Source organism: Haliotis rubra, unplaced genomic scaffold (assembly GCF_003918875.1).
Source record: "Haliotis rubra isolate DU_JTF1 unplaced genomic scaffold, ASM391887v1 Scf872, whole genome shotgun sequence".
Classification (NCBI taxonomy): domain Eukaryota; kingdom Metazoa; phylum Mollusca; class Gastropoda; order Lepetellida; family Haliotidae; genus Haliotis; species Haliotis rubra.
The window spans coordinates 352,986-380,206 of NW_025767604.1; the positions used below are offsets into that span (position 1 = coordinate 352,986).

The 27,221-nt window shown below is 43.6% G+C and overlaps 2 protein-coding genes across 3 annotated transcripts in view; one reads left to right on the top strand and one right to left on the bottom strand.

The window, feature by feature from the left end:
* Positions 1-160, bottom strand: part of LOC124263224 (actin-like protein 6A) — a 33,139-nt gene extending 32,979 nt beyond the window's left edge. For both annotated transcript variants that reach the window (XM_046697816.1, XM_046697815.1), the window contains exon 1: positions 1-160. In XM_046697816.1, coding sequence (XP_046553772.1) covers positions 1-160 — 160 coding nt within the window.
* On the top strand, positions 127-26,684 carry LOC124263225 (glutamine amidotransferase-like class 1 domain-containing protein 1). Its single transcript, XM_046697817.1, has 7 exons — positions 127-213; positions 1,014-1,090; positions 2,567-2,672; positions 3,190-3,297; positions 4,212-4,309; positions 23,719-23,812; positions 26,444-26,684. Exons 1-7 carry the CDS (start codon positions 159-161, stop codon positions 26,557-26,559), a joined length of 654 nt encoding a protein of 217 aa, XP_046553773.1. The 5' UTR covers positions 127-158; the 3' UTR covers positions 26,560-26,684.
* The last annotated feature ends 537 nt before the right edge of the window (positions 26,685-27,221 follow it).

Below are 27,221 nucleotides of genomic sequence, written 5' to 3' on the forward strand. Positions count from 1 at the left end.
CTCCCCCGTACACTCCACCACTCATATCAAAGATCCGCTTCAACTTCTTTGAGGTAAATAATAATAAACTGTGTTCGCGTGTTGGGCTTTGAATAATAAACTTCCGGTAGACTAAATACGAGTTGTCCCCCTTGGACTGAGCACAATAGCCCTCAAACATGTCAGCGCCCACTCGGCCGAACTTATTGATGATTGTCAGCTCGGCAGTTGAAGGTAATCTGTGAGTTTATTTTGTTTTAATTGATAGAGCGAAGTCCTTTTTTTTCATTTTGACCAATCAGATGTTAGAAAGTCCCAATGTATCTGGCAATACTCATCAACTTGCGATGACAGCTAACCGGACACAGACCCAATGAAAAGGGGCGTGGCAAACCATTAACAATGTAGCACATGGCTGGGTTATCAGGTCAATATCTCAGATTGTTTCCTTTTTCTAAACAGACTAGGAGACCAGGAGGGTGGTTATCAAGAGTTATTACATCATATGGCCACCTGGATGCCGAGTTTTTGATTTTCTGTTGTTTTCATAAGATCTGAAAAGTGAAAGTTGTGCGAGAATTGCGATTGCTCAGCAATGAACCAACCTCAGACAGAATTTACGCAGAGACCTTTCAATGTTCTTTCTGATGGTGTAAGTGTAACTGGGAATTATATACCAGTTTCAATAAAAGTCTCTGCTACTTAAGTGTTGTCAAGATCTTGTTATGCTTTAACACCTTATTTTAATAATTTTTCCATCATTTCACTCTGATTAATAGTATCGATAATTAAACCCAATAATTTACTGCAATCATTGAAGACATTTCACTGAGCAGCAAGTGCATTTTAAGAATAAGTCTCATGTGTAGAAAGTACACTGTTATGTGTATAGATTACATAATGTGAAAATATGGACAACATGAAATCAAGCCCCTTTTTCAGAAATCTGTAGATGGCCTTGAATATCAGTGATGATATACAGATTTTGACCAAAAGATTCCATGTAAAGATCTATGGTTTTTCCCTTGTTTCAGGTGTGTCTGCCCAGTCGTTTGTCCAAGCATACAATTTGGCGTTTCCTACATTCACCATACAGTTGGCTTCTCCAAATGTAAGTTCCATCTGTAAGTGTTAATCTTTTAAGCGAATGAGAGAAAATTTGCAATACACATATTTCCCTTAATTTGTATGTTGTGCTGCAACAAGCAAAAAACTAATAATGCAGAGGTATCATGTCATGCAACAAGGTTACAATGCTATCGTGTCATGCAACAAGGTTACAATGCTATCTTGTCATGCAACAAGGTTACAATGCTATCATGTCATGCAACAAGGTTACAATGCTATCGTGTCATGCAACAAGGTTACAATGCTATCGTGTCATGCAACATCAAGGTTACAATGCTATCATGTCATGCAACAAGGTTACAATGCTATCATGTCATGCAACAAGGTTACAATGCTATCATGTCATGCAACAAGGTTACAATGCTATCATGTCATGCAACAAGGTTACAATGCTATCATGTCATGCAACAAGGTTACAATGCTATCTTGTCATACAATGCTAATGTCATACAACAAGGTTACAATGCTATCATGTCATGCAACAAGGTTGTCATGCATTGCAACAAGGTTACAATGCTATCTTGTCATGCATTAAGGTTACAATGTTATCGTTTAAAGCGAATGAGAAAAGGTACAATGCTATTGTGTCATGGGACAAGGTTACAATGCTATTGTGTCATGCAACACGGTTACAATGCTATCTTGTCATGTAACAAGGTACAATGCTATCGTGTCATGGGACAAGGTTACAATGCTATCGTGTCATGCATTAAGGTTACAATGCTATCGTGTCATGCAACAAGGTTACAATGCTATCGTGTCATGCAACAAGGTTACAATGCTAGCATGTCATGCAACAAGGTTTTCACTGCATCACATTCAATCCCACCCACCATCCCTATCACTGCATCACATTCAACTACACACACCATCCCTATCACTGCATCACATTCAACCACCCACACCCACACCCACACCCACACCCACACCCACACCCCCACCACCGCATCCCTATCACTGCATCACATTCAAAAAACACACACACACACACACACACACACATCACATTCAAATCTCTCACACACACACACACATCCCCATCACTGCATCACATTAAAACACACACACACAACACACACACACACACACACACACACACACACACACACACACACACAAACACCCATCACTGCATCACATTAAAAAACAACAACACACACACACACCTCCCCATCACTGCATCACATTCAACACACACACACACACACATCCCCACGCACACACACACATCCCCACGCACACACACACATCCCCATCACTGCATCACATTCAAACACATACACACACACATCCCCATCACATTCAACCCTTTCTCTCTCTTCTTTCCCCACACACACACATTCAACACACATCACCACATCACATTCAACCACACATTATTCATTGTCACCAGCATCACCATCAACCACATACTGATCTTTGTCAATGACTCAATAAGAGATATAGTCCTCTGTTTCAGGGTCGTCAGATTGAATATGTTCATCAAGATGACTCCAACAGACGCTGGTTTAATGAATTCAGATCCAAAGCCAACTCCATGCCCATTCCCCTTGAATCAGTTGATGGTAAGATCTGAATAGTATCAAAATGTCATAAAGCTGTCAGTTCAGGATGAGGTTGTTGTCAAAATAGAAGCCAAATATCAGATCCTTGTCGTGAAATAGATCACCAATGAAATAATAATAACTTCAATCAATATTTGGTTAATCTTGACCTTCATAGTGACACCTGCCTTTGACTTTTTGAAGGTCTGTAGTCCATTCATATGTATGATCCACTCCAATCTCTTCCAAGTAACTGCAGTACAAGTGTGACATGAATTGCCTGAAGGTTATAGTGAGCCTTTCTGTCTGTGTCTGCAACTGACCTCATCATCCATACATCTCCACCTGGCTGGAAGCTGCCAGCAGTGACGTCTTCAGACGTTCCTTGCACCAGATGCTCTATGTTAAACTACTTTAAATCTCTTTCCTTAATTGTGAAAAGCACAACATGTGCTCACCACACTGGTAAATGCATATGACCTTTGTCCTTTAGAATGAGTGAGTGTCCACCCACTCACTCACTGTAATGTCCTTGTAGCCAACAGATACTCAGCCATGTTGATACCGGCAGCCCCAGGTGCTCTCCATGACTTGTTCTCCAGTAAAGACCTAGCTCAGATTGTCGTCCATTTTGTCAAAGAAAAAAGTAAGTGGTGTGTATAGTGTGCTGGGTATCAAATACTGAAATAGTCACTGATACACTGATATTGCAAAAATGTTTTTGCTACATTATTCTGATTATGAATATGTATATTATGTAATAAAAAAGGTATATATCTTGATGTTGAAAGGAGGAAGTGTCTGTTGAAATTGTCCTGTACATGTTTACAGACTATGAAGAACTCTGTATGTAAGTATTCAGTCATTATTGACTCACTAGGGGTCAAGGCACTGTCCACAGTGGACAACTGTGTCAGCTATATTTGCCAGAGGTTGATTGCCATGATGTACCAGAAGTAATGTCCTAATCATGATTCCTGGCTGAAACATACCTGGTTCCACAAAAGACCGATACACATCAGGCTTTGCTCCCACATTAAGGTGACACACTCACAGTCTATGATGAAGGTGTTCTGCCTCTACAGCCCCCCTGTTGTGTTGTAGAAGCTACCACTCTGTGAACACACTCACAGTCTATGATGAAGGTGTTCTGCCTCTACAGCCCTCATGTTGTGTTGTAGAAGCTACCACTCTGTGAACTCACTCACAGTCCTGTGAAGGTGTTCTGCCTCTACAGCCCCCTGTTGTGTTGTAGAAGCTACCACTCTGTGAACACACTCACAGTCTATGATGAAGGTGTTCTGCCTCTACAGCCCCCTGTTGTGTTGTAGAAGCTACCACTCTGTGAACTCACTCACAGTCTATGATGAAGGTGTTCTGCCTCTACAGCCCCCTGTTGTGTTGTAGAAGCTACCACTCTGTGAACTCACTCACAGTCTATGATGAAGGTGTTCTGCCTCTACAGCCCCCCTGTTGTGTTGTAGAAGCTATCACTCTGTGAACTCACTCACAGTCTATGATGAAGGTGTTTTACATGTACAGCCTCCTGTATTGTTGTAGAAGCTATCTGTGCTGTTGGGGACGGAGTGGCAGGTCTGTGTGGTGCCAGGCTCCAAAACAACAAGGAATGGTGCTTCCAAGACTACAGCCTCACAGCGGTGAGTGGATTCCAACTCCTCCATTTAAGTCATTCAACATGGAAGACAATACTGCAGTTTTTCAATGCCTCCATTGTTGGATTAGAGTTGTCTTGAAAAAATAGAAGTAATAGAAATAGAAATTTTGTGACAATATCAGTTGTAGTTATATTCTTGACAGGAGAATATATTCTTAAATTGAAACGGAATGTAAAGGGAAGGACAACATTATTATACAATATTATTATTAAAGTTGTTAAAGTTTTAAAGAACCATTCAAATGTGGTTTCCTTTTTCCAAATTGTTAGTGATTACTCAACTTTCCATATATGGAATCAAAATAGTGGCTGCCTTGATGTGTTGACTGATGAAGCTGTTTGTCCAGGCCCAGTTGGGTGTCCTGATGACAACTTAAACGTACATAAGAAGTCCCCAATGAAAGTCCACTACCTGTTTATCCAGGCCCAGTTGGGTGTCCTGATGACAACTTAAACGTACATAAGAAGTCCCCAATGAAAGTCCACTACCTGTTTATCCAGGCCCAGTTGGGTGTCCTGATGACAACTTAAACGTACATAAGAAGTCCCCAATGAAAGTCCACTACCTGTTTGTCCAGGCCCTGTTGGGTGTCCTGATGACAACTTAAACGTACATAACTAGTCCCCAATGAAAGTCCACTACCTGTTTGTCCAGGCCCTGTTGGGTGTCCTGATGACAACTTAAACGTACATAACTAGTCCCCAATGAAAGTCCACTACCTGTTTGTCCAGGCCCTGTTGGGTGTCCTGATGACAACTTAAACGTACATAACTAGTCCCCAATGAAAGTCCACTACCTGTTTATCCAGGCCCTGTTGGGTGTCCTGATGACAACTTAAACGTACATAACTAGTCCCCAATGAAAGTCCACTACCTGTTTATCCAGGCCCTGTTGGGTGTCCTGATGACAACTTAAACGTACATAACTAGTCCCCAATGAAAGTCCACTACCTGTTTATCCAGGCCCAGTTGGGTGTGTTGATGACAACTTAAACGTACATAAGTAGTCCCCAATGAAAGTGCACTACCTGTTTATCCAGGCCCTGTTGGGTGTCCTGATGACAACTTAAACGTACATAACTAGTCCCCAATGAAAGTCCAGTACCTGTTTATCCAGGCCCTGTTGGGTGTGTTGATGACAACTTAAACGTACATAAGTAGTCCACAATGAAAGTCCACTACCTGTTTATCCAGGCCCAGTTGGGTGTCCTGATGACAACTTAAACGTACATAAGAAGTCCCCAATGAAAGTCCACTACCTGTTTATCCAGGCCCTATTGGGTGTCCTGATGACAACTTAAACGTACATAACTAGTCCCCAATGAAAGTCCACTACCTGTTTATCCAGGCCCAGTTGGGTGTGTTGATGACAACTTAAACGTACATAAGTAGTCCCCAATGAAAGTGCACTACCTGTTTATCCAGGCCCTGTTGGGTGTCCTGATGACAACTTAAACGTACATAACTAGTCCCCAATGAAAGTCCAGTACCTGTTTATCCAGGCCCTGTTGGGTGTGTTGATGACAACTTAAACGTACATAAGTAGTCCACAATGAAAGTCCACTACCTGTTTATCCAGGCCCAGTTGGGTGTCCTGATGACAACTTAAACGTACATAAGAAGTCCCCAATGAAAGTCCACTACCTGTTTATCCAGGCCCAGTTGGGTGTCCTGATGACAACTTAAGCGTACATAACTAGTCCCCAATGAAAGTCCACTACCTGTTTATCCAGGCCCAGTTGGGTGTCCTGATGACAACTTAAACGTACATAAGTAGTCCCCAATGAAAGTGCACTACCTGTTTATCCAGGCCCTGTTGGGTGTCCTGATGACAACTTAAACGTACATAACTAGTCCCCAATGAAAGTCCAGTACCTGTTTATCCAGGCCCAGTTGGGTGTGTTGATGACAACTTAAACGTACATAAGTAGTCCACAATGAAAGTCCACTACCTGTTTATCCAGGCCCAGTTGGGAGTCCTGATGACAACTTAAACGTACATAAGTAGTCCCCAATGAAAGTGCACTACCTGTTTATCCAGGCCCAGTTGGGTGTCTTGATGACAACTTAAACGTACATAACTAGTCCCCAATGAAAGTCCAGTACCTGTTTATCCAGGCCCAGTTGGGTGTCCTGATGACAACTTAAACATACATAAGTAGTCCCCAATGAAAGTCCACTACCTGTTTATCCAGGCCCAGTTGGGTGTCCTGATGACAACTTAAACATACATAAGAAGTCCCCAATGAAAGTCCACTACCTGTTTATCCAGGCCCAGTTGGGTGTCCTGATGACAGCTTAAACATACATAAGTAGTCCCCAATGAAAGTCCACTACCTGTTTATCCAGGCCCAGTTGGGTGTCCTGATGACAACTTAAACATACATAAGAAGTCCCCAATGAAAGTCCACTACCTGTTTATCCAGGCCCAGTTGGGTGTCCTGATGACAACTTAAACATACAGTCCCCAATGAAAGTCCACTACCTGTTTATCCAGGCCCAGTTGGGTGTCCTGATGACAGCTTAAACATACATAAGAAGTCCCCAATGAAAGTCCACTACCTGTTTATCCAGGCCCAGTTGGGTGTCCTGATGACAGCTTAAACATACATAAGTAGTCCCCAATGAAAGTCCACTACCTGTTTATCCAGGCCCAGTTGGGTGTCCTGATGACAACTTAAACATACATAAGTAGTCCCCAATGAAAGTCCACTACCTGTTTATCCAGGCCCAGTTGGGTGTCCTGATGACAACTTAAACATACATAAGAAGTCCCCAATGAAAGTCCACTACCTGTTTATCCAGGCCCTGTTGGGTGTCCTGATGACAGCTTAAACATACATAAGTAGTCCCCAATGAAAGTCCACTACCTGTTTATCCAGGCCCAGTTGGGTGTCCTGATGACAACTTAAACATACATAAGTAGTCCCCAATGAAAGTCCACTACCTGTTTATCCAGGCCCTGTTGGGTGTCCTGATGACAACTTAAACATACATAAGTAGTCCCCAATGAAAGTCCACTACCTGTTTATCCAGGCCCAGTTGGGTGTGTTGATGACAACTTAAACGTACATAAGTAGTCCCCAATGAAAGTCCACTACCTGTTTATCCAGGCCCAGTTGGGTGTCCTGATGACAACTTAAACATACATAAGTAGTCCCCAATGAAAGTGCACTACCTGTTTATCCAGGCCCAGTTGGGTGTCTTGATGACAACTTAAACGTACATAACTAGTCCCCAATGAAAGTCCAGTACCTGTTTATCCAGGCCCAGTTGGGTGTCCTGATGACAACTTAAACATACATAAGTAGTCCCCAATGAAAGTCCACTACCTGTTTATCCAGGCCCAGTTGGGTGTCCTGATGACAACTTAAACATACATAAGAAGTCCCCAATGAAAGTCCACTACCTGTTTATCCAGGCCCAGTTGGGTGTCCTGATGACAGCTTAAACATACATAAGTAGTCCCCAATGAAAGTCCACTACCTGTTTATCCAGGCCCAGTTGGGTGTCCTGATGACAACTTAAACATACATAAGAAGTCCCCAATGAAAGTCCACTACCTGTTTATCCAGGCCCAGTTGGGTGTCCTGATGACAACCTTAAACAAACATACATAAGTAGTCCACAATGAAAGTCCACTACCTGTTTATCCAGGCCCAGTTGGGTGTCCTGATGACAACTTAAACATACATAAGAAGTCCCCAATGAAAGTCCACTACCTGTTTATCCAGGCCCAGTTGGGTGTCCTGATGACAGCTTAAACATACATAAGTAGTCCCCAATGAAAGTCCACTACCTGTTTATCCAGGCCCATTTGGGTGTCCTGATGACAACTTAAACATACATAAGTAGTCCCCAATGAAAGTCCACTACCTGTTTATCCAGGCCCAGTTGGGTGTCCTGATGATAACTGAAACATACATAAGAAGTCCCCAATGAAAGTCCACTACCTGTTTATCCAGGCCCAGTTGGGTGTCCTGATGACAGCTTAAACATACATAAGAAGTCCCCAATGAAAGTCCACTACCTGTTTATCCAGGCCCAGTTGGGTGTCCTGATGACAGCTTAAACATACATAAGTAGTCCCCAATGAAAGTCCACTACCTGTTTATCCAGGCCCAGTTGGGTGTCCTGATGACAACTTAAACATACATAAGAAGTCCCCAATGAAAGTCCACTACCTGTTTATCCAGGCCCAGTTGGGTGTCCTGATGACAGCTTAAACATACATAAGTAGTCCCCAATGAAAGTCCACTACCTGTTTATCCAGGCCCAGTTGGGTGTCCTGATGACAACTTAAACATACATAAGAAGTCCCCAATGAAAGTCCACTACCTGTTTATCCAGGCCCAGTTGGGTGTCCTGATGACAGCTTAAACATACATAAGTAGTCCCCAATGAAAGTCCACTACCTGTTTATCCAGGCCCAGTTGGGTGTCCTGATGACAACTTAAACATACATAAGAAGTCCCCAATGAAAGTCCACTACCTGTTTATCCAGGCCCAGTTGGGTGTCCTGATGACAGCTTAAACATACATAAGTAGTCCCCAATGAAAGTCCACTACCTGTTTATCCAGGCCCATTTGGGTGTCCTGATGACAACTTAAACATACATAAGTAGTCCCCAATGAAAGTCCACTACCTGTTTATCCAGGCCCTGTTGGGTGTCCTGATGACAACTTAAACGTACATAACTAGTCCCCAATGAAAGTCCACTACCTGTTTATCCAGGCCCTGTTGGGTGTCCTGATGACAACTTAAACGTAAACTAGTCCCAATGAAAGTCCACTACCTGTTTATCCAGGCCCAGTTGGGTGTGTTGATGACAACTTAAACGTACATAAGTAGTCCCCAATGAAAGTGCACTACCTGTTTATCCAGGCCCTGTTGGGTGTCCTGATGACAACTTAAACGTACATAACTTGTCCCCAATGAAAGTCCAGTACCTGTTTATCCAGGCCCTGTTGGGTGTGTTGATGACAACTTAAACGTACATAAGTAGTCCACAATGAAAGTCCACTACCTGTTTATCCAGGCCCAGTTGGGTGTCCTGATGACAACTTAAACGTACATAAGAAGTCCCCAATGAAAGTCCACTACCTGTTTATCCAGGCCCTATTGGGTGTCCTGATGACAACTTAAACGTACATAACTAGTCCCCAATGAAAGTCCACTACCTGTTTATCCAGGCCCAGTTGGGTGTCTTGATGACAACTTAAACATACATAAGTAGTCCCCAATGAAAGTGCACTACCTGTTTATCCAGGCCCTGTTGGGTGCCCTGATGACAACTTAAACATACATAACTAGTCCCCAATGAAAGTCCAGTACCTGTTTATCCAGGCCCTGTTGGGTGTCCTGATGACAACTTAAACATACATAAGTAGTCCACAATGAAAGTCCACTACCTGTTTATCCAGGCCCAGTTGGGTGTCCTGATGACAACTTAAACGTACATAAGAAGTCCCCAATGAAAGTCCACTACCTGTTTATCCAGGCCCTATTGGGTGTCCTGATGACAACAAACGTACATATAACTAGTCCCCAATGAAAGTCCACTACCTGTTTATCCAGGCCCAGTTGGGTGTGTTGATGACAACTTAAACGTACATAAGTAGTCCCCAATGAAAGTGCACTACCTGTTTATCCAGGCCCTGTTGGGTGTCCTGATGACAACTTAAACGTACATAACTAGTCCCCAATGAAAGTCCAGTACCTGTTTATCCAGGCCCAGTTGGGTGTGTTGATGACAACTTAAACGTACATAAGTAGTCCACAATGAAAGTCCACTACCTGTTTATCCAGGCCCAGTTGGGTGCCTGATGACAACTTAAACGTACATAAGTAGTCCCCAATGAAAGTGCACTACCTGTTTATCCAGGCCCAGTTGGGTGTCTTGATGACAACTTAAACGTACATAACTAGTCCCCAATGAAAGTCCAGTACCTGTTTATCCAGGCCCAGTTGGGTGTCCTGATGACAACTTAAACATACATAAGTAGTCCCCAATGAAAGTCCACTACCTGTTTATCCAGGCCCAGTTGGGTGTCCTGATGACAACTTAAACATACATAAGAAGTCCCCAATGAAAGTCCACTACCTGTTTATCCAGGCCCAGTTGGGTGTCCTGATGACAGCTTAAACATACATAAGTAGTCCCCAATGAAAGTCCACTACCTGTTTATCCAGGCCCAGTTGGGTGTCCTGATGACAACTTAAACATACATAAGAAGTCCCCAATGAAAGTCCACTACCTGTTTATCCAGGCCCAGTTGGGTGTCCTGATGACAACTTAAACATACATAAGAAGTCCCCAATGAAAGTCCACTACCTGTTTATCCAGGCCCAGTTGGGTGTCCTGATGACAAGCTTAAACATACATAAGAAGTCCCCAATGAAAGTCCACTACCTGTTTATCCAGGCCCAGTTGGGTGTCCTGATGACAAGCTTAAACATACATAAGTAGTCCCCAATGAAAGTCCACTACCTGTTTATCCAGGCCCATTTGGGTGTCCTGATGACAACTTAAACATACATAAGTAGTCCCCAATGAAAGTCCACTACCTGTTTATCCAGGCCCAGTTGGGTGTCCTGATGACAACTGAAACATACATAAGAAGTCCCCAATGAAAGTCCACTACCTGTTTATCCAGGCCCAGTTGGGTGTCCTGATGACAGCTTAAACATACAAGAAGTCCCCAATGAAAGTCCACTACCTGTTTATCCAGGCCCAGTTGGGTGTCCTGATGACAACTTAAACATACATAAGTAGTCCCCAATGAAAGTGCACTACCTGTTTATCCAGGCCCTGTTGGGTGTCCTGATGACAACTTAAACATACATAACTAGTCCCCAATGAAAGTCCACTACCTGTTTATCCAGGCCCAGTTGGGTGTCCTGATGACAACTTAAACATACATAAGTAGTCCACAATGAAAGTCCACTACCTGTTTATCCAGGCCCAGTTGGGTGTCCTGATGACAACTTAAGCGTTATAAGTAGTCCCAATGAAAGTGCACTACCTGTTTATCCAGGCCCAGTTGGGTGTCTTGATGACAACTTAAACGTGCATAACTAGTCCCTGTTGAAATCCAGGCCTGTTTATCCAGGCCCAGTTGGGTGTCCTGATGACAACTTAAACATACATAAGTAGTCCCCAATGAAAGTCCACTACCTGTTTATCCAGGCCCAGTTGGGTGTCCTGATGACAACTTAAACATACATAAGAAGTCCCCAATGAAAGTCCACTACCTGTTTATCCAGGCCCAGTTGGGTGTCCTGATGACAACTTAAACATACATAAGTAGTCCCCAATGAAAGTCCACTACCTGTTTATCCAGGCCCAGTTGGGTGTCCTGATGACAACTTAAACATACATAAGAAGTCCCCAATGAAAGTCCACTACCTGTTTATCCAGGCCCAGTTGGGTGTCCTGATGACAGCTTAAACATACATAAGTAGTCCCCAATGAAAGTCCACTACCTGTTTATCCAGGCCCAGTTGGGTGTCCTGATGACAACTTAAACATACATAAGAAGTCCCCAATGAAAGTCCACTACCTGTTTATCCAGGCCCAGTTGGGTGTCCTGATGACAGCTTAAACATACATAAGTAGTCCCCAATGAAAGTCCACTACCTGTTTATCCAGGCCCAGTTGGGTGTCCTGATGACAGCTTAAACATACATAAGAAGTCCCCAATGAAAGTCCACTACCTGTTTATCCAGGCCCAGTTGGGTGTCCTGATGACAACTTAAACATACATAAGTAGAAGTCCCCAATGAAAGTCCACTACCTGTTTATCCAGGCCCAGTTGGGTGTCCTGATGACAACTTAAACATACATAGTCCCCAAGAAGTCCCCCAATGAAAGTCCACTACCTGTTTATCCAGGCCCAGTTGGGTGTCCTGATGACAGCTTAAACATACATAAGTAGTCCCCAATGAAAGTCCACTACCTGTTTATCCAGGCCCAGTTGGGTGTCCTGATGACAACTTAAACATACATAAGTAGTCCCCAATGAAAGTCCACTACCTGTTTATCCAGGCCCAGTTGGTGTCCTGATGACAACTTAAACATACATAAGTAGTCCCCAATGAAAGTCCACTACCTGTTTATCCAGGCCCAGTTGGGTGTCCTGATGACAGCTTAAACATACATAAGAAGTCCCCAATGAAAGTCCACTACCTGTTTATCCAGGCCCAGTTGGGTGTCCTGATGACAAGCTTAAACATACATAAGTAGTCCCCAATGAAAGTCCACTACCTGTTTATCCAGGCCCAGTTGGGTGTCCTGATGACAACTTAAACATACATAAGAAGTCCCCAATGAAAGTCCACTACCTGTTTATCCAGGCCCAGTTGGGTGTCCTGATGACAACTTAAACATACATAAGTAGTCCCCAATGAAAGTCCACTACCTGTTTATCCAGGCCCAGTTGGGTGTCCTGATGACAACTTAAACATACATAAGAAGTCCCCAATGAAAGTCCACTACCTGTTTATCCAGGCCCAGTTGGGTGTCCTGATGACAACTTAAACATACATAAGAAGTCCCCAATGAAAGTCCACTACCTGTTTATCCAGGCCCAGTTGGGTGTCCTGATGACAGCTTAAACATACATAAGTAGTCCCCAATGAAAGTCCACTACCTGTTTATCCAGGCCCAGTTGGGTGTCCTGATGACAACTTAAACATACATAAGAAGTCCCCAATGAAAGTCCACTACCTGTTTATCCAGGCCCAGTTGGGTGTCCTGATGACAGCTTAAACATACATAAGTAGTCCCCAATGAAAGTCCACTACCTGTTTATCCAGGCCCAGTTGGGTGTCCTGATGACAACTTAAACATACATAAGAAGTCCCCAATGAAAGTCCACTACCTGTTTATCCAGGCCCAGTTGGGTGTCCTGATGACAGCTTAAACATACATAAGTAGTCCCCAATGAAAGTCCACTACCTGTTTATCCAGGCCCATTTGGGTGTCCTGATGACAACTTAAACATACATAAGTAGTCCCCAATGAAAGTCCACTACCTGTTTATCCAGGCCCAGTTGGGTGTCCTGATGATAACTGAAACATACATAAGAAGTCCCCAATGAAAGTCCACTACCTGTTTATCCAGGCCCAGTTGGGTGTCCTGATGACAACTTAAACATACATAAGAAGTCCCCAATGAAAGTCCACTACCTGTTTATCCAGGCCCAGTTGGGTGTCCTGATGACAGCTTAAACATACATAAGTAGTCCCCAATGAAAGTCCACTACCTGTTTATCCAGGCCCAGTTGGGTGTCCTGATGACAACTTAAACATACATAAGAAGTCCCCAATGAAAGTCCACTACCTGTTTATCCAGGCCCAGTTGGGTGTCCTGATGACAAGCTTAAACATACATAAAAGTCCCCAATGAAAGTCCACTACCTGTTTATCCAGGCCCAGTTGGGTGTCCTGATGACAACTTAAACATACATAAGTAGTCCCCAATGAAAGTCCACTACCTGTTTATCCAGGCCCAGTTGGGTGTCCTGATGATAACTTAAACATACATAAGAAGTCCCCAATGAAAGTCCACTACCTGTTTATCCAGGCCCAGTTGGGTGTCCTGATGACAACTTAAACATACATAAGAAGTCCCCAATGAAAGTCCACTACCTGTTTATCCAGGCCCAGTTGGGTGTCCTGATGACAGCTTAAACATACATAAGTAGTCCCCAATGAAAGTCCACTACCTGTTTATCCAGGCCCAGTTGGGTGTCCTGATGACAACTTAAACGCACATAAGAAGTCCCCAATGAAAGTCCACTACCTGTTTATCCAGGCCCAGCTGGGTGTCCTGATGACAGCTTAAACATACATAAGTAGTCCCCAATGAAAGTCCACTACCTGTTTATCCAGGCCCAGTTGGGTGTCCTGATGACAACTTAAACATACATAAGAAGTCCCCAATGAAAGTCCACTACCTGTTTATCCAGGCCCAGTTGGGTGTCCTGATGACAGCTTAAACATACATAAGTAGTCCCCAATGAAAGTCCACTACCTGTTTATCCAGGCCCAGTTGGGTGTCCTGATGACAACTTAAACATACATAAGAAGTCCCCAATGAAAGTCCACTACCTGTTTATCCAGGCCCTGTTGGGTGTCCTGATGACAACTTAAACATACATAAGAAGTCCCCAATGAAAGTCCACTACCTGTTTATCCAGGCCCAGTTGGGTGTCCTGATGACAACTGAAACATACATAAGAAGTCCCCAATGAAAGTCCACTACCTGTTTATCCAGGCCCAGTTGGGTGTCCTGATGACAACTTAAACATACATAAGTAGTCCCCAATGAAAGACCACTACCTGTTTATCCAGGCCCTATTGGGTGTCCTGATGACAACTTAAACATACATAAGAAGTCCCCAATGAAAGTCCACTACCTGTTTATCCAGGCCCAGTTGGGTGTCCTGATTACAACTTAAACATACATAAGTAGCCCCCAATGAAAGTCCACTACCTGTTTATCCAGGCCCTGTTGGGTGTCCTGATGACAACTTAAACGTACATAAGAAGTCCCCAATGAAAGTCCACTACCTGTTTATCCAGGCCCTGTTGGGTGTGTTGATGACAACTTAAACATACATAAGAAGTACCCAATGAAAGTCCACTACCTGTTTATCCAGGCCCTGTTGGGTGTCCTGATGACAACTTAAACATACATAAGAAGTCCCCAATGAAAGTCCACTACCTGTTTATCCAGGCCCTGTTGGGTGTCCTGATGACAACTTAAACATACATAAGAAGTCCCCAATGAAAGTCCACTACCTGTTTATCCAGGCCCTGTTGGGTGTCCTGATGACAACTTAAACATACATAAGAAGTACCCAATGAAAGTCCACTACCTGTTTATCCAGGCCCTGTTGGGTGTCCTGATGACAGCTTAAACATACATAAGTAGTCCCCAATGAAAGTCCACTACCTGTTTATCCAGGCCCAGTTGGGTGTCCTGATGACAACTTAAACATACATAAGAAGTCCCCAATGAAAGTCCACTACCTGTTTATCCAGGCCCAGTTGGGTGTCCTGATGACAGCTTAAACATACATAAGTAGTCCCCAATGAAAGTCCACTACCTGTTTATCCAGGCCCAGTTGGGTGTCCTGATGACAACTTAAACATACATAAGTAGTCCCCAATGAAAGTCCACTACCTGTTTATCCAGGCCCAGTTGGGTGTCCTGATGACAACTGAAACATACATAAGTAGTCCCCAATGAAAGTCCACTACCTGTTTATCCAGGCCCAGTTGGGTGTCCTGATGACAGCTTAAACATACATAAGAAGTCCCCAATGAAAGTCCACTACCTGTTTATCCAGGCCCAGTTGGGTGTCCTGATGACAGCTTAAACATACATAAGAAGTCCCCAATGAAAGTCCACTACCTGTTTATCCAGGCCCAGTTGGGTGTCCTGATGACAACCTTAAACAAACATAAGTAGCCCCCAATGAAAGACCACTACCTGTTTATCCAGGCCCAGTTGGGTGTCCTGATTACAACTTAAACATACATAAGTAGTCCCCAATGAAAGTCCACTACCTGTTTATCCAGGCCCTATTGGGTGTCCTGATGACAACTTAAACATACATAAGTAGTCCCCAATGAAAGTCCACTACCTGTTTATCCAGGCCCAGTTGGTGTCCTGATGACAACTTAAACATAGATAAGTAGTCCCCAATGAAAGTCCACTACCTGTTTATCCAGGCCCAGTTGGTGTCCTGATGACAACTTAAACATACATAAGTAGTCCCCAATGAAAGTCCACTACCTGTTTATCCAGGCCCAGTTGGGTGTCCTGATGACAACTTAAACATACATAAGTAGTCCCCAATGAAAGTCCACTACCTGTTTATCCAGGCCCTGTTGGGTGTCCTGATGACAACTTAAACATACATAAGAAGTACCCAATGAAAGTCCACTACCTGTTTATCCAGGCCCTGTTGGGTGTCCTGATGACAACTTAAACATACATAAGAAGTAGTCCCAATGAAAGTCCACTACCTGTTTATCCAGGCCCAGTTGGGTGTCCTGATGACAACTTAAACATACATAAGTAGTCCCCAATGAAAGTCCACTACCTGTTTATCCAGGCCCTGTTGGGTGTCCTGATGACAACTTAAACATACATAAGTAGTCCCCAATGAAAGTCCACTACCTGTTTATCCAGGCCCAGTTGGGTGTCCTGATGACAACCTTAAACAAACATAAGTAGTCCCCAATGAAAGTCCACTACCTGTTTATCCAGGCCCAGTTGGGTGTCCTGATGACAACTTAAACATACATAAGTAGTCCCCAATGAAAGTCCACTACCTGTTTATCCAGGCCCTGTTGGGTGTCCTGATGACAACTTAAACGTACATAAGAAGTCCCCAATGAAAGTCCACTACCTGTTTATCCAGGCCCTGTTGGGTGTCCTGATGACAACTTAAACATACATAAGAAGTACCCAATGAAAGTCCACTACCTGTTTATCCAGGCCCTGTTGGGTGTCCTGATGACAACTTAAACGTACATAAGAAGTCCCCAATGAAAGTCCACTACCTGTTTATCCAGGCCCTGTTGGGTGTCCTGATGACAACTTAAACATACATAAGAAGTCCCCAATGAAAGTCCACTACCTGTTTATCCAGGCCCAGTTGGGTGTCCTGATGACAACCTTAAACAAACATAAGTAGCCCCCAATGAAAGACCACTACCTGTTTATCCAGGCCCAGTTGGGTGTCCTGATTACAACTTAAACATACATAAGTAGTCCCCAATGAAAGTCCACTACCTGTTTATCCAGGCCCAGTTGGGTGTCCTGATGACAGCTTAAACATACATAAGTAGTCCCCAATGAAAGTCCACTACCTGTTTATCCAGGCCCAGTTGGTGTCCTGATGACAACTTAAACATAGATAAGTAGTCCCCAATGAAAGTCCACTACCTGTTTATCCAGGCCCTGTTGGGTGTCCTGATGACAACTTAAACATACATAAGTAGTCCCCAATGAAAGTCCACTACCTGTTTATCCAGGCCCAGTTGGGTGTCCTGATGACAACTTAAACTTACATAAGTAGTCCCCAATGAAAGTCCACTACCTGTTTATCCAGGCCCTGTTGGGTGTCCTGATGACAACTTTAAACATACATAAGAAGTCCCCAATGAAAGTCCACTACCTGTTTATCCAGGCCCTGTTGGGTGTCCTGATGACAACTTAAACATACATAAGAAGTCCCCAATGAAAGTCCACTACCTGTTTATCCAGGCCCAGTTGGGTGTCCTGATGACAACTTAAACATACATAAGTAGTCCCCAATGAAAGTCCACTACCTGTTTATCCAGGCCCAGTTGGGTGTCCTGATGACAACTTAAACATACATAAGTAGTCCCCAATGAAAGTCCACTACCTGTTTATCCAGGCCCAGTTGGGTGTCCTGATGACAACCTTAAACAAACATAAGTAGTCCCCAATGAAAGACCACTACCTGTTTATCCAGGCCCAGTTGGGTGTCCTGATGACAACTTAAACATACATAAGTAGTCCCCAATGAAAGTCCACTACCTGTTTATCCAGGCCCTGTTGGGTGTCCTGATGACAACTTAAACATACATAAGAAGTCCCCAATGAAAGTCCACTACCTGTTTATCCAGGCCCAGTTTGGGTGTCCTGATGACAACTTAAACATACATAAGAAGTACCCAATGAAAGTCCACTACCTGTTTATCCAGGCCCTGTTGGGTGTCCTGATGACAACTTAAACGTACATAAGAAGTCCCCAATGAAAGTCCACTACCTGTTTATCCAGGCCCTGTTGGGTGTCCTGATGACAACTTAAACATACATAAGAAGTACCCAATGAAAGTCCACTACCTGTTTATCCAGGCCCTGTTGGGTGTCCTGATGACAACTTAAACATACATAAGAAGTACCCAATGAAAGTCCACTACCTGTTTATCCAGGCCCAGTTGGGTGTCCTGATGAAAACTTAAACATACATAAGAAGTACCCAATGAAAGTCCACTACCTGTTTATCCAGGCCCAGTTGGGTGTCCTGATGACAGCTTAAACATACATAAGTAGTCCCCAATGAAAGTCCACTACCTGTTTATCCAGGCCCAGTTGGGTGTCCTGATGACAGCTTAAACATACATAAGTAGTCCCCAATGAAAGTCCACTACCTGTTTATCCAGGCCCTATTGGGTGTCCTGATGACAACTTAAACATACATAAGTAGTCCCCAATGAAAGTCCACTACCTGTTTATCCAGGCCCAGTTGGGTGTCCTGATGACAACTTAAACATACATAAGTAGTCCCCAATGAAAGTCCACTACCTGTTTATCCAGGCCCAGTTGGGTGTCCTGATGACAACTTTAAACATACATAAGTAGTCCCTAATGAAAGTCCACTACCTGTTTATCCAGGCCCAGTTGGGTGTCCTGATGACAACTTAAACATACATAAGAAGTCCCCAATGAAAGTCCACTACCTGTTTATCCAGGCCCAGTTGGGTGTCCTGATGACAACTTAAACATACATAAGAAGTCCCCAATGAAAGTCCACTACCTGTTTATCCAGGCCCAGTTGGGTGTCCTGATGACAACCTTAAACAAACATAAGTAGCCCCCAATGAAAGACCACTACCTGTTTATCCAGGCCCAGTTGGGTGTCCTGATTACAACTTAAACATACATAAGAAGTCCCCAATGAAAGTCCACTACCTGTTTATCCAGGCCCAGTTGGGTGTCCTGATGACAACCTTAAACAAACATAAGTAGCCCCCAATGAAAGACCACTACCTGTTTATCCAGGCCCATTTGGGTGTCCTGATGACAACTTAAACATACATAAGTAGTCCCCAATGAAAGTCCACTACCTGTTTATCCAGGCCCAGTTGGGTGTCCTGATGACAGCTTAAACATACATAAGTAGTCCCCAATGAAAGTCCACTACCTGTTTATCCAGGCCCAGTTGGGTGTCCTGATTACAACTTAAACAAACATAAGTAGTCCCCAATGAAAGTCCACTACCTGTTTATCCAGGCCCATTTGGGTGTCCTGATTACAACTTAAACAAACATAAGTAGCCCCCAATGAAAGTCCACTACCTGTTTATCCAGGCCCATTTGGGTGTCCTGATTACAACTTAAACAAACATAAGTAGTCCCCAATGAAAGTCCACTACCTGTTTATCCAGGCCCAGTTGGGTGTCCTGATGACAGCTTAAACATACATAAGTAGTCCCCAATGAAAGTCCACTACCTGTTTATCCAGGCCCAGTTGGGTGTCCTGATGACAACCTTAAACATACATAAGTAGTCCCCAATGAAAGTCCACTACCTGTTTATCCAGGCCCAGTTGGGTGTCCTGATGACAACCTTAAACAAACATAAGTAGCCCCCAATGAAAGACCACTACCTGTTTATCCAGGCCCTGTTGGGTGTCCTGATTACAACTTAAACATACATAAGTAGTCCCCCAATGAAAGTCCACTACCTGTTTATCCAGGCCCTGTTGGGTGTCCTGATGACAACCTTAAACAAACATAAGTAGTCCCCAATGAAAGTCCACTACCTGTTTATCCAGGCCCAGTTGGGTGTCCTGATGACAACTTAAACATACATAAGTAGTCCCCAATGAAAGTCCACTACCTGTTTATCCAGGCCCAGTTGGGTGTCCTGATGACAACTTAAACATACATAAGTAGTCCCCAATGAAAGACCACTACCTGTTTATCCAGGCCCTGTTGGGTGTCCTGATGACAGCTTAAACATACATAAGTAGTCCCCAATGAAAGTCCACTACCTGTTTATCCAGGCCCAGTTGGGTGTCCTGATGACAACTTAAACAAACATAAGTAGTCCCCAATGAAAGACCACTACCTGTTTATCCAGGCCCAGTTGGGTGTCCTGATGACAACTTAAACATACATAAGTAGTCCCCAATGAAAGTCCACTACCTGTTTATCCAGGCCCTGTTGGGTGTCCTGATGACAACTTAAACATACATAAGAAGTCCCCAATGAAAGTCCACTACCTGTTTATCCAGGCCCAGTTGGGTGTCCTGATGACAACTTAAACATACATAAGAAGTCCCCAATGAAAGTCCACTACCTGTTTATCCAGGCCCTGTTGGGTGTCCTGATGACAACTTAAACATACATAAGAAGTCCCCAATGAAAGTCCACTACCTGTTTATCCAGGCCCTGTTGGGTGTCCTGATGACAACTTAAACATACATAAGAAGTCCCCAATGAAAGTCCACTACCTGTTTATCCAGGCCCTGTTGGGTGTCCTGATGACAACTTAAACATACATAAGTAGTCCCCAATGAAAGTCCACTACCTGTTTATCCAGGCCCAGTTGGGTGTCCTGATGACAACTTAAACATACATAAGAAGTACCCAATGAAAGTCCACTACCTGTTTATCCAGGCCCTGTTGGGTGTCCTGATGACAACTTAAACATACATAAGAAGTCCCCAATGAAAGTCCACTACCTGTTTATCCAGGCCCTGTTGGGTGTCCTGATGACAACTTAAACATACATAAGAAGTCCCCAATGAAAGTCCACTACCTGTTTATCCAGGCCCTGTTGGGTGTCCTGATGACAACTTAAACATACATAAGAAGTACCCAATGAAAGTCCACTACCTGTTTATCCAGGCCCAGTTGGGTGTCCTGATGACAACTTAAACATACATAAGAAGTCCCCAATGAAAGTCCACTACCTGTTTATCCAGGCCCAGTTGGGTGTCCTGATGACAGCTTAAACATACATAAGTAGTCCCCAATGAAAGTCCACTACCTGTTTATCCAGGCCCTGTTGGGTGTCCTGATGACAGCTTAAACATGACAACAAGCGTACATAAGTAGTCCCCAATGAAAGTCCACTACCTGTTTATCCAGGCCCTGTTGGGTGTCCTGATGACAACTTAAACATACATAAGTAGTCCCCAATGAAAGTCCACTACCTGTTTATCCAGGCCCAGTTGGGTGTCCTGATGACAACTTAAACATACATAAGTAGTCCCCAATGAAAGTCCACTACCTGTTTATCCAGGCCCAGTTGGGTGTCCTGATGACAACTTAAACATACATAAGTAGTCCCCAATGAAAGTCCACTACCTGTTTATCCAGGCCCAGTTGGGTGTCCTGATGACAACTTAAACATACATAAGAAGTCCCCAATGAAAGTCCACTACCTGTTTATCCAGGCCCAGTTGGGTGTCCTGATGACAACTTAAACATACATAAGAAGTCCCCAATGAAAGTCCACTACCTGTTTATCCAGGCCCAGTTGGGTGTCCTGATGACAACCTTAAACAAACATAAGTAGCCCCCAATGAAAGACCACTACCTGTTTATCCAGGCCCAGTTGGGTGTCCTGATTACAACTTAAACATACATAAGAAGTCCCCAATGAAAGTCCACTACCTGTTTATCCAGGCCCAGTTGGGTGTCCTGATGACAACCTTAAACAAACATAAGTAGCCCCCAATGAAAGACCACTACCTGTTTATCCAGGCCCATGTTGGGTGTCCTGATGACAACATAAGTGAGTCCCAAAAAACATACATAAGTAGTCCCCAATGAAAGTCCACTACCTGTTTATCCAGGCCCAGTTGGGTGTCCTGATGACAGCTTAAACATACATAAGTAGTCCCCAATGAAAGTCCACTACCTGTTTATCCAGGCCCAGTTGGGTGTCCTGATTACAACTTAAACAAACATAAGTAGTCCCCAATGAAAGTCCACTACCTGTTTATCCAGGCCCATTTGGGTGTCCTGATGACAACTTAAACATACATAAGTAGCCCCAATGAAAGTCCACTACCTGTTTATCCAGGCCCCATTTGGGTGTCCTGATGACAACTTAAACAAACATAAGTAGTCCCCAATGAAAGTCCACTACCTGTTTATCCAGGCCCAGTTGGGTGTCCTGATGACAGCTTAAACATACATAAGTAGTCCCCAATGAAAGTCCACTACCTGTTTATCCAGGCCCAGTTGGGTGTCCTGATGACAACTTAAACATACATAAGTAGTCCCCAATGAAAGTCCACTACCTGTTTATCCAGGCCCTGTTGGGTGTCCTGATGACAACTTAAACGTACATAAGAAGTCCCCAATGAAAGTCCACTACCTGTTTATCCAGGCCCAGTTGGGTGTCCTGATGACAACTTAAACATACATAAGAAGTACCCAATGAAAGTCCACTACCTGTTTATCCAGGCCCTGTTGGGTGTCCTGATGACAACTTAAACATACATAAGAAGTCCCCAATGAAAGTCCACTACCTGTTTATCCAGGCCCTGTTGGGTGTCCTGATGACAACTTAAACATACATAAGAAGTACCCAATGAAAGTCCACTACCTGTTTATCCAGGCCTGTTGGGTGTCCTGATGACAACTTAAACATACATAAGAAGTACCCAATGAAAGTCCACTACCTGTTTATCCAGGCCCAGTTGGGTGTCCTGATGACAACTTAAACATACATAAGAAGTCCCCAATGAAAGTCCACTACCTGTTTATCCAGGCCCTGTTGGGTGTCCTGATGACAACTTAAAGCATACATAGAAGTCCCCAATGAAAGTCCACTACCTGTTTATCCAGGCCCTGTTGGGTGTCCTGATGACAACTTAAACATACATAAGAAGTACCCAATGAAAGTCCACTACCTGTTTATCCAGGCCCTGTTGGGTGTCCTGATGACAGCTTAAACATACATAAGTAGTCCCCAATGAAAGTCCACTACCTGTTTATCCAGGCCCTGTTGGGTGTCCTGATGACAGCTTAAACATACATAAGTAGTCCCCAATGAAAGTCCACTACCTGTTTATCCAGGCCCTATTGGGTGTCCTGATGACAACTTAAACGTACATAAGTAGTCCCCAATGAAAGTCCACTACCTGTTTATCCAGGCCCTGTTGGGTGTCCTGATGACAACTTAAACATACATTAGTAGTCCCCAATGAAAGTCCACTACCTGTTTATCCAGGCCCAGTTGGGTGTCCTGATGATAACTGAAACGTACATAAATAGTCCACAATGACAGTCCAGTCCTTGTGTCACAGTCAATAGAGACAATCAAAGGCTGTATGATCAGGTGAGACAGAAGTAAGAACTTTCACATGTTGGTTAGCTAACTTGAGAAATGTTAGGATTATGAAAAGTCACATGAGTTCAGATGTGTAATAGAATTAACAGTAATAGAAAGTATTGGGGGAATATATTTTACCTGTTTAGATGTAGTTTGTAAACACTTATTACAAGCCAAGTCAGTCAGAGGTCATTCTAATAACTTTGGGACTATGATGGCTGCAGTAACGTATATGTCAGTATCTGACGGGATATCTTGTTTCTTTCAGACATCACTTAACGAGGCTGCAAGGGAGTCACTTTTCACCTCCCTGCCAGTTCTTTTAGAGGATTTTATCAAAGATCATGGAGGCAATTATAATCGTAAGCCATTTTTATCTTGCCCTCAAACTTTACAGGATAAAAATAATTTATGGAGTATCAAAAATTAGTCCTGGTACAAGGTTGAGACAGATTCAAGCATCTCCTTCAATCTGGTCTCAAGATGTTCTGGGTGGACCATGGGAGATGTGGCATAGTAGTTCCTGTATCCACCCAAGGGAGGTTACCATGGGATAAATGGTGGTTCAAAAAATCTTCTACTCCCTATAACCAACCTAGGGAGGTTACCAGGTGGTAATGGTTGTTCAAGACGTCCTCTACTTCCTATAACCAACCTTGGGAGGTTACCAGGTGATAATGGTTGTTCAAGACGTCCTCTACTTCCTATAACCAACCTAGGGAGGTTACCACAGGATAATGGTTGTTCAAGACGTCCTCTACTTCCTATAACCAACCTTGGGAGGTTACCAGGTGATAATGGTTGTTCAAGACGTCCTCTACTTCCTATAACCAACCTTGGGAGGTTACCAGGTGATAATGGTTGTTCAAGACGTCCTCTACTTCCTATAACCAACCTAGGGAGGTTACCACAGGATAATGGTTGTTCAAGACGTCCTCTACTTCCTATAACCAACCTTGGGAGGTTACCAGGTGATAATGGTTGTTCAAGACGTCCTCTACTTCCTATAACCAACCTAGGGAGGTTACCAGGTGATAATGGTTGTTCAAGACGTCCTCTACTTCCTATAACCAACCTTGGGAGGTTACCAGGTGATAATGGTTGTTCAAGACGTCCTCTACTTCCTATAACCAACCTTGGGAGGTTACCAGGTGATAATGGTTGTTCAAGATGTCCTCTACTTCCTATAACCAACCTAGGAGGTTACCAGGTGATAATGGTTGTTCAAGACGTCCTCTACTTCCTATAACCAACCTTGGGAGGTTACCAGGTGGTAATGGTTGTTCAAGATGTCCTCTACTTCCTATAACCAACCTTGGGAGGTTACCAGGTGATAATGGTTGTTCAAGACGTCCTCTACTTCCTATAACCAACCTAGGAGGGGAGGTTACCAGGTGATAATGGTTGTTCAAGACGTCCTCTACTTCCTATAACCAACCTTGGGAGGTTACCAGGTGATAATGGTTGTTCAAGACGTCCTCTACTCCTATAACCAACCTTGGGAGGTTACCAGGTGATAATGGTTGTTCAAGACGTCCTCTACTTCCTAGGGAGGTTACCAGGTGATAATGGGAGGTTACCACAGGATAATGGTTGTTCAAGACGTCCTCTACTTCCTATAACCAACCTTGGGAGGTTACCAGGTGATAATGGTTGTTCAAGACGTCCTCTACTTCCTATAACCAACCTTGGGAGGTTACCACAGGATAATGGTTGTTCAAGATGTCCTCTACTTCCTATAACCAACCTAGGGAGGTTACCAGGTGATAATGGTTGCTCAAGACGTCCTCTACTTCCTATAACCAACCTTGGAAGGTTACCAGGTGGTAATGGTTGTTCAAGATGTCCTCTACTTCCTATAACCAACCTTGGGAGGTTACCAGGTGATAATGGTTGTTCAAGACGTCCTCTACTTCCTATAACCAACCTAGGGAGGTTACCAGGTGATAATGGTTGTTCAAGACGTCCTCTACTTCCTATAACCAACCTTACCACAGGGAGGTTACCAGGTGACCTAATGGTTGGTTGTTCAAGACGTCCCTCTACTTCCTTAACCAAAGTTCAAGACGTCCTCTACTTCCTATAACCAACCTTGGGAGGTTACCACAGGATAATGGTTGTTCAAGACGTCCTCTACTTCCTATAACCAACCTTGGGAGGTTACCAGGTGATAATGGTTGTTCAAGACGTCCTCTACTTCCTATAACCAACCTTGGGAGGTTACCACAGGATAATGGTTGTTCAAGACGTCCTCTACTTCCTATAACCAACCTTGGGAGGTTACCAGGTGGTAATGGTTGTTCAAGACGTCCTCTACTTCCTATAACCAACCTTGGGAGGTTACCAGGTGATAATGGTTGTTCAAGACGTCCTCTACTTCCTATAACCAACCTTGGGATGTTACCAGGTGATAATGGTTGTTCAAGAAGTCCTCTACTTCCTATAACCAACCTTGGGAGGTTACCAGGTGGTAATGGTTGTTCAAGACGTCCTCTACTTCCTATAACCAACCTAGGGAGGTTACCAGGTGATAATGGTTGTTCAAGACGTCCTCTACTTCCTATAACCAACCTTGGGAGGTTACCAGGTGATAATGGTTGTTCAAGACGTCCTCTACTTCCTATAACCAACCTAGGGAGGTTACCACAGGATAATGGTTGTTCAAGATGTCCTCTACTTCCTATAACCAACCTTGGGAGGTTACCAGGTGATAATGGTTGTTCAAGATGTCCTCTACTTCCTATAACCAACCTAGGGAGGTTACCAGGTGATAATGGTTGTTCAAGACGTCCTCTACTTCCTATAACCAACCTTGGGAGGTTACCAGGTGATAATGGTTGTTCAAGATGTCCTCTACTTCCTATAACCAACCTAGGGAGGTTACCAGGTGATAATGGTTGTTTGTTAAGTCCTCTACTGCCTGAAACCACATTACTAGGGAAGTTACCATGGCGACAACATTCTAACTTTATTCCTTTGTTTATTTGTTTCAGGTAGCAGGGCTGATGCAATTCATGTTGTGATAGACCGGCATGTAATAACAGGTCAGAACATACAATCAACACTCACAGCAGTGCAGAACCTCATTCTCATGTGCTCCCAGAAGTAGTGTCTCGGCAGAAGTGTCGGGTTGAGGAGTGGGGACCGGGTACAGCATTATACAATCAAGGGTGTATGCAGTTCATGGGAAGTCTTTTTTTGTTTTGTTGTTAAATACAGATAGATTGCATATAATTTGTGTGTCATTTATTCATGATCCTAATCATCTCTCAGCATTCCATCATCAGCTGCTGCTGGTGACTTGTGTGAGGCGAGAGTATTCATGTTCAGGCTAACTGAACACACGTTGATACCTGAATCCCTGATATATGAAACTATAAAGTGAGATTGAAACTTTCGACATTTTGTCACCATACAGCATTTATTAAATCTGTCATTCCTATAGGGCCAAACGTCCTTAAGAAGTAAGTGTTAGATTGAGCTACAATGGAAAGTCTAGTACTGTGTGGAGAGGCTGATGTCACCAAGGAACTCTGACTACAATAGGTGCACAGTCAGTGCCAAAGCTCCATTTCAGGCATGAAGCAAAGACAAGCAAAACTGCAGCACCTTAAATACAGAATTGACTTGTGCATTCAGATCAATTACAGTCTGTTTGGCTCAAAAGTGGACCAATAAATTGCAGTCTAACTCTCATTAACAAACTTTCATTAGAATATTGACACAGTTCACTATTTGTTACGAGGGAAGAGTGCAAAGAGAGAAACAGCC